Genomic DNA, 8,848 nt, shown 5'->3' with positions numbered 1-8,848 from the left:
AGTTGCTACTGGGGTCTCTCCATGGAAACTCTTTGAAAGGTTATGTATTCTGTAACAGATTCAGCTGTGGGTGTTAGAAACATCCACTCTGGGCAATATTGAAAGGAACAGAGAAGGAAGCTAACTCAAAGAAATTATTTTCTTCTGTATCTTCTGACACTTGGGTCTTCCCTGCTCTTTGAACCTGGCTGCCATGTTGGGAGCTCTGACTACAGGGAAAGACCATGTGGAGGAGAATGGAGGGTGCCTGCTGAGGCTTCAGACTGTTTCCTGTGGTGACCCAGCACCAGCTGCTACCCGTGTGAGTGCACAGCACAGCTGGACCACTAGGTAACTGTTGTCCCAGAAGACTGTTGAGCAGAAACCAACCAGCTTAGCCCAGCCAACCTGCAGAATCACACCATGTAGAAAAACAACTGCTCTAAGCCACAAAGTCATGGGTGGAGCTCTGTGCAGTGGGTAAGTGATAAATCAGGAGGAGGCAAAGGGGGCCCATGCAATGAGCACACCTGAAGCCAGACAGACAAGAGCTGCTGGGCATCTGCAGATCCGGAATTGCCAGCTGCTGTGAATTAAACTCCGCCAAGGCCCTTCCCATCAGTGCCCAGCACACCTAGAGCCCACAAACCACATCTAGTTCTCAATGAATAAAACCTTCTACATAATGAAAACTCCTAAAAGCTACGTTTTCTAGAGTTATGACAGTTGCCTTCCTGCAAAGATTCTCATTTTCCCTCACTCTTAAAGAACACACATTTTCTCCACATTGTCCTCTCTGTCCCAGCGGAAATCTGCTAACCCTCTAAAGATAGATCTTGGAACACTGAGTGTGGGTTCAGGATGGTGACAATGTTTCTAGTGGCCTGTAGCCCTTCGGAGTCTTAGCTTCTTCAGCCATCTAGAAGGTAAGGTCCCTGCTAATCAGATCAGGTAATAAACGTGAGCCTCAGCCATCTAGAAGGTAAGGTCCCTGCTAATCAGATCAGGTAATAAACGTGAGCCTCAGCCATCTAGAAGGTAAGGTCCCTGCTAATCAGATCAGGTAATAAACGTGAGCCTCAGCCATCTAGAAGGTAAGGTCCCTGCTAATCAGATCAGGTAATAAACGTGAGCCTCAGCCATCTAGAAGGTAAGGTCCCTGCTAATCAGATCAGGTAATAAACGTGAGCCCGAATGCAGCCCAAAGACAAGCACTGGAACCCAGGACCCTTAAGTCAGACAGCATCCTGCATCAGTCAGTGCTCCGCCACACCGTCTGCCCTATTGCCCTCATTACTCCCCCCACATTCCCTCTCCAAGTCTCTGCCTGTTTTTGGTGGGAAGCTACTGTGTGTCTGGGAAATGAGACACCTTGACTCCTGTGTGTGAATGCTTGCCAAGCCTGGAGCATCTCGTTTACAGCCTTCTTACCAGCCCTGGGGTAGGGTGAGGGGTGGTGGGATGAGCAAAGGGTTAGTAGTCTGATGAGGTGACCAGCTACCCAAAGTGAGTTCCAGGTGTGAGTTGAAGCCCCCCTTCATTGGGTTAATTAACACTGTGTGACTTCAGTAAGCTCCAGTCCTTCCTAGGTCTAACTGCCTGTTGTGTGTGTACGCATGATCACAGAGCATCTAGATAACACTGAGATTACCCACCTGCCAGGGAGTGTGTGTGTGTGTGTGTGTGTGTGTGTGTGTTTGTGTGTGTATGTATGTATACATAGAGCACTAGGAATGGCTCCAAAAACCCTGTTGCTGCCAATGTATGTGTGTCCATGCTTGCATATATAAGTGTGTATGCACACAGGGTATCTATCCGTGTATGTATGTATGTGTGTGTGCTAGGATTTTCACCACACAACCAGGAAGTTATACCTACCAGTGTTATGGGGGAGGGGTGGAGAAAACTAGGATTGATCCCATACAACCCTGATGCAATCACCTGCTAATGTGTGCGTACATGTGTATGTGTGTATATATGTGCGTGTGTTTGTGTATATAGAGATCTAGGCATGGCCCGCACAACCCTGAGGCAATCACCTGCCAGGGCCTTCCTGGCGATAGGAAGAGGGTCACATGGTGGCGGGGAGGGGGTTGCAGTTGACGCGCCTCCGGGTCAGCCTCCGCCTCTGACGTCCTTACAGCCATCCTCCCTCTGTGCTGGCTGCGTCCCCACTCTCCCCACTCTCGGAGTCTGGAGAGCGGCTGAAGCCCGGCGGGAGCGCGAGGTGCAGGAGGACGGCGGGAGGCGGGCGAGCCGCGGGAAGCAGGCACCATGGTGCTGTCGGTGCCTGTGATCGCGCTGGGCGCCACGCTGGGCACAGCCACCAGCATCCTTGCGCTGTGCGGGGTCACTTGCCTGTGCCGGCACATGCACCCCAAGAAGGGGTTGCTTCCGAGAGACCGCGAGCCCGACCCTGAGAAGGCGAGGCCAGGCGTGCTCCAGCCGGCACAACAGGTGAGTGCGGGCCAGGTGGGGTGGCCAGGCCACCTTATGCTTTGCTAGACCAGGAAGGGGACAGCAGACCTACAAGAAGGGATCGCGGTGGCTCCGTGGGGGTGGGGGAGGGACTTGAAGGAGAATGGGGGGATGAGGCTAGAGAGGGCTGGGAAAGGAATGAGAATGGGGGTACAGTGTTCGAGGAGGAGAGGCTGTGAGCCTTGGGAAGGGATGGGGAAGCTGCAAGGCTTAGGGTATCCTTCAGGGGACACGGGGCGGGGGGACAAGGGTAGTGGGTTCTGCCAGAGGAAAGAGGGAGACCTTAGAGCAAACAGCTGAGAAATAACCAGAGGGGAGGTGGCACCTCCTCCCTGGGAGTCCCCAATCTGGACAACAGGAGCAGTAGGGATGCCTGGGTCTAAGGGTGGCCAATGTGGAAGAGCCTACAAGACCCCTACTCCTAGCAGCTGAGCCTCAGCATCCTGGTAGGTCTCTGGAGACTGGAAGGCTTTTATCCCCTTCATCTGCAGTCCTCAGAGCCTCCTTTAGCTGGAAATGGGCTATGGGCTGTGTATTCCAGACAGGAATGGCAGCAGCATCTGAGCAATCGAGGCAGAAGCCTTCTTCATGATCTGTGACCTCCAGAATGCTTCTCAGGTGGAGAACAGTGCTCTTTGGAGAGCCAGAGGAAGGCTGGCCCTAAGTCAGGGATGCATCAAGGATTTCCCAGGACCATGCAGATTCCCTGATTTTAGCCTTCTGGGAGCATCTTGCTTTGTGCCAGGCCTCCTTTTCCTAGTAAATTAATTATTCACAAGCCCCCCAGGTCCCAGAGTGGAGGCTGTGTCCTTGTTCACTGTAGTGAGAAGGAAGGGAAATGGCTGCTGTCCTTGAGGCACTTGGAATCCCATACAAGTGGCATTGTCACTGGTAAATAGGAGCTGGTGAGCTGTGGGGTGTCAGCCCGGAATGATCGGGAATTGGGAACAGTGGGCTCCCCAGTGGTGAGGGTGTGGCTGGCTGCCTTTCCCTCCCATCTGGCGTGGCTGGGAGACACCTGAGGGACAGACGGCCTTTTGCTGCCTTTCAGTGCCGTCCCTCCATCTTTGCCCCTAACTGGGGAACAGTTCATGTAAACAGCCTCCGGGCTCTCTTCTGACTGTCCTACTGACCCCCAGTAGCCCACACATTGCTGATCATCTGCCAAAAACCTGCCAGGCTGTTTCTCAGCAACTCAAAACCCTCCAAATGCCTCATTAGAATAAGTTGCAGCAAAGCAGCCATGGCTTAGTCACCACCACACTGCCTTACTGCTAAGACCTTTACTTATAACTGTGCTTTTTACAGCCCAACAAAGGTACAAGGGAATCGTCCAACTCACAGATTAGGAAGCACAAGTTCAGGGAGGGCAAGTGACTTGTCCAGGGCCACACAATTTTGGGGCCCAGCTGTCCCTGAGCCGGTCTGATTTTAGAGTCCTTGCTAGTAGCCCCTGCAGCCATCCCTTACCCCCTCTGTCTGGAAAGTGCCTGTCTCTCCAGCCAGGTTCTGATTTGGGGTTTGGTGATTCTTCTTCCTCTTGCCCCCCCCCCACTTGTTTTCCACAGCCTTTAGATCTCTTCCTGTTCTCTTCAGAGGGAGGATTTTACTTAATGGCCCATAAAACAAGCATACCTACGGCTGTGTTCTATATCATTCCTTCTAAAGCTGTTTACAGCACTCCCTACCCAGGCTGCCATTCATATTAGCCACCTGCATAACATTCATTCCCAGTACCTGGAAACTGACATTTGTGCAGTAAGAAACCACTGGCAAACAAAGGAACCCAGCCTTCTGTTCCAAAGGGCTGTGTCTTTGCAACCGTGTCCAGTTCTCTGAAGGCTCAGTGATGTCTGTCCATGAATATCAGTTGATATGTGATGCCCACCCTTCTTCATTTCTTCTCCTGATTCCCTGGTGCCAGGGCATTTGGCAACGGCGGCTAAATTGATAGGTGTGAGAACTCAAGGTGTCTTGGTGGCCACTGTGTTCTGATTCAGTCACTGACCCAGATAAAGTAGCTGACAAAGACGACTTAGTTGATTTCAAGGAAGTCAAGGAGACAGGCACAGGGTGGGAGAAGACTGGGGGGGGGCAGTCAGCAAGGCTCATTGAAGATATTCCTCAAAGAGAGGACAAGGTGCTGGAGGAGGGAGGGGCTGTACCTTTCTGTCTCCAACTGGGGGCTTATGGTTAGTTGTGTTCCGCTGAGGTCTGGGGTGTTTGTAGGGTGCAGCATCCCTGCCTTGTGCTTCCAAATCTCATTGGCTGTGTTGCTGGGAAATGCCTTTGGTGTCAGAGAGCAGGCCTGGGAATCTGATGCCCCAAATGGATAAACAAAATTGAGGTTCCTATTGAAAAAGATTTTGGAGGTTATCCCAAGGGATTAAACATCTGCTAAGAGTTTAATGGAGTGGGAGGGGGGCCGGGTCTTGAGTTGGGAGGAAAAGATCATATTTTTATCATCATTGACTCAAACTGAAACTTGGCATTTTCTTTAAGTGAGACTATAAACAAGAAAACACTGGAGTGTTCCTGATCCCCGAGACTCTGTCCTCAAGGAAAATCATAGCTTGTCTGAAATCCGTTGCTGGGGTTGCAGATGCTTCCCATGCTGTTTATCCCACTACCACCACAACCACCAGTCTAAGTTATGGTGTTTGTTAAAGTACCTGATCCATCCTGTGATTTACTACGTTAATAAAAGACTCCACGTTCCTGGATATACGCTATTGACTATTCCTCTGCAGGCTAAGCTCTACCTTCTGCTTTGTCATCATCTGGAGACATAGCTGAGGGCTTCTTTCGGCAGGGAAAGGGTCAGGTCACAAATGACCATGAGCTCGTTTTGAGGGCAGAGGGTGGAAGCTCTCTGCAGCTTCTCCTCTAGTGTCCTGCTGGCTTCGGGTCACAGGTCACACTGCTTTGCTCTAGAGATAGACTCTGGCCCTTTGTCCCATCTACTTGGACAATGTCCCCCCTCATTTGTGTCCAGCCTTTGGGGGATGCTGAGAATTCAATCTTCCTTCACAGGCCATTCCATTCATGGTTTGGTAAGATCCCTGGGGACACCTCAGTCCACCCCAAGAAGTTTGGTTACAAATGACCTATGACTTGAAGCATAGTCAGGGAAGTGGCCCTCAGCGGGGTACCCTGATGACCACTCCCTCTCCTTCATAACTGTCTCTGAATGAATTTGTAAGCTATCTCCAGACCCCTTGATCTCCTTCCATGGGATTTCCTCTTCCTGGGGTTAAGGTTACAGCTGTCCCCTTTGTCATTCCTGGATGAGCAGAGAAGCAACCCTCCCCACTGGGCATCCTGAAGTCATCCCCTAGCATGGCCCTAAGGAGTCAAGAAGCTTTCTCTGTAGGATCCTGTTTCCCCTTCTGTGGCACTTACCTGGCAGTGACCTTAAGTGAATCTTCTCAAATACCTTTTAGGTTCCCAAGGGACCTGGTGCTGTCTTCTCAAAGGCAAATGGAGCCAGAGACTTTAGAGAACTTGCTTGGCTTCAGCAGTAGCCACCCTGTCCACACCCCGTGGACCCCTGGCCACACTCCTGCTGGCCACTGCCACAAGCACCCAGCTCACTCACTTCTTCCCTCCCAACAGAACTCAAACATGACTTTTTCTGCTGGGAGCTTAGTTCCAAGTTTCTATGGGACGAATAAAAGCTGAATTTATATCAAATAATATATGCATAGTCGAGTCCTTTCCCCCAGGATCAAGATTGTGTCCTTCACTTTTCCCATGTCCCTGACAACGTCTGCTGGAAAAAAAGGACATGTGACCTTCCTGGATGTGTATATTGAATGAAGACATTTTGTATCCAACACGGACTAGGAGGGACAAACCACAGAGTAAGGCACAGTCAAGTCCACACTTGCAAGAGACCTGAAGCCAGGCTCGAGGCATTCCTGCTACCACCCTGCAGGACAAAAAAGAGACAGCATGAGTCTTACTGGTTAGGGAGTGGGGAGCCTCTAGGCTTTGATCCCTGCTCTGCCTCTCAATGTAAGTGCTGGCTGCATGCTTTATTTCCTTCGAGATTCACCTAGCCTTATGGTTATGATTTGTTAGCTTTCTTGTGTATCAACATGGTTCCTATTAAGGCATCTCATTGTGACATAGTGTTTGTGAACATTATGAGGATCAGGCCAGTGCTGTCACGATGGGGACTCAGGTCTGAGATCCTCCTGTACATGGTCCATCACAGCTGGCTCTATCTATTGCTGCTGTTTCTTCACCTGTAACATAAAAGACTCACTCTAGGAACTGGGGTCTCAATGCCAGCAATGGGGCCTTAGGACCCTTTGATTGTTCTCCATCCATGACCTCAGAGCAGCACCCCCGAGGCTGCATGTTTTCATTGTACCCATGATTGAGATGGGCCAGACACAGCTGCTGTACCACATATTCATTAATTCATCCATTAGAGGTTAATGAGGGCATCCCAGGTAGCATACGGTGAAAGGCAGACATGCTCCTCCTGAGGAGACAGAAGGTGCAGCCAGCAATTGCCACAAGCATGGTATGGCTCTGCATGATAGGCAACATTCAGGAGCCATGAGAAATCCTAAGGAGAAGCAATGCCACCCATAGCCCAAAGTACATCCTTCTCCATTTCTGGGTGGCCACTCTCTGGACATCCCTTTTGTAAACTCTTAATGACTGGAGACCCTGTGAACTGCTAACCCCACTCCTGGAACTGATTGGATTCTGGCTGCTTTAAGGGCTGACCTCCATGGATTTTCAGCCTTTTGCTTATTTCTGTTGTTGTTAGTTGTTGGTGGTGGCAGGAGTAAGCTTGAACCCAAAGCTTCTACATGCTAAGTACATGTACTACTGAGCGACTGCCTCAGCCCAGTTCTCAGCTTTTTAAAGGATCCAACTACCAGATTTCTGTTAGTAGATCCCCTTCCATCTGCACAACAGTGGTGCAAGATCCATTTCCACAGAGTAATAAACACCAGGGCTGGCACGGCCATCTGCGTGTGTTCTTCACCTGCACCAGACACCTGCCTTTTACAGGTGAGGAATGTGAATCCAGAGAGCTTACATAACACAGTCATAGGCAAAGCTAGGACCCAGACTTAGGAAGTCTGGCTCTAGAGCCACATGTCTAATGGCTTGGCTAGAACTTAGAAAGAAAACACTAGTCAAAATTCTGTTCATGTCACTGTATCCCCAGACAGGCGAACAGGTGTCTGTGAGTCTGTGTCTCTGAAAATCAGCCTCCAGAAAAAGTCCCCTGATACTTGGGGTCATCCTCTGCTTTGTACACCCATCAGGTCCAGGAGCTTGGGTACAGCCCAAGGCCCTACGGAGAGAGTTTTAAACAGTAAACATGTTTGGGCTGGTTGCTTAGCAACAACAAAGACAGTATGAATTTTTCATCACAAGATTAGCATAAATTATTTCAGGGAGATGAGCACACAGCCCCAGGAAGTGCTAAACTTTCAAAGTATTCACAGAGTGAATGTCTGTCTCAGACCCATCAGTCACTTCCCAATGACAGGTCCTGACCTATGGCATTCCTGCTCCCTCCCCCAGTTTCTCCTTTTGGTATAGCATATAGATAGTCAGTGTGGTGGTTAGTGCTAATCATCAACTTGACAGACTTTAGAATCACCTGGGAGATGGGCCTCTGGGAGGCCTGCGGGGATATTCTGTTTATGTTCACCAAGGTGGAAAGGCCTGCCCACTGTACGTGTCGCCGTTCCCTGGCTGAGGTCCGGGATACTCACAGGGAGAAAGAGAGTTGAAGGGCAGTGTGCATTCACCACCCTTTGCTTTCCTGCTATGAATGCAAGGTGGTCAGCTGCTCCAAGCTCCTCTGCCGTGACCTCCCTGCTATCCAGTGAGCCAGAGTACAGCCTTTCCTTCTTAAGTTGCTTCTACCAGGCGTTTTATCACAGCAACAGGAAGAGTAGCTAAGAGTCAGGTTCATGACTCATCCCCTCGTGGAGCCCATACAGAAAACTCTGCTGCACCCTGCTCAGACTTTTAGACAGGGTTATCAGCAACTGGGGGTGCAGGAGGACTCAGTGTGGGGAGCAGTGAAGAAGGCAGCAGGGCTTGACGGAGAAGGGAAAGAAGAGACAGCAGGTGAGGACCCAGAAGGACAAGGGAAGAGAGAGGCTGCACCCTGAGCCAGGGCCCAGGAACCATCAGAATCCACAGACTGCTCTTTCCTGAGCACCTGCTCTATACCACAGGGACATTGAGGCTGAGGCCACCTCTTGGCTACTGTGGGGACAGCGGCTTTGCACACTCCTCTGCCAAAGGGCACAGCAGTTCACCTCCCATGTGGCCATCCTGCCTCTGTGCTCAGAACCCACAGAGCGTATTCCCTGCTAGCCTTGGGGAAACCTGATTTGAGGAGGAG

At 50.7% G+C, this 8,848-nt stretch overlaps 1 protein-coding gene across 1 annotated transcript in view; it reads left to right on the top strand.

Moving 5' to 3' along the window:
• Positions 1-2,253: 2,253 nt before the first annotated feature.
• The window catches only part of Syt13 (synaptotagmin 13), a 40,597-nt gene continuing 34,002 nt past the window's right edge, over positions 2,254-8,848 (top strand). Inside the window, exon 1 of the mRNA XM_038332049.1 lies at positions 2,254-2,436. Within this exon, the coding sequence (XP_038187977.1) occupies positions 2,254-2,436 (183 nt within the window). The remainder of the gene's footprint in view (positions 2,437-8,848) is intronic.

Source organism: Arvicola amphibius, chromosome 5 (assembly GCF_903992535.2).
Source record: "Arvicola amphibius chromosome 5, mArvAmp1.2, whole genome shotgun sequence".
Lineage (NCBI taxonomy): Eukaryota > Metazoa > Chordata > Mammalia > Rodentia > Cricetidae > Arvicola > Arvicola amphibius.
The sequence above is the reverse complement of the archived record's forward strand: the minus strand, read 5'-3'. Positions and strand labels throughout refer to the sequence as shown.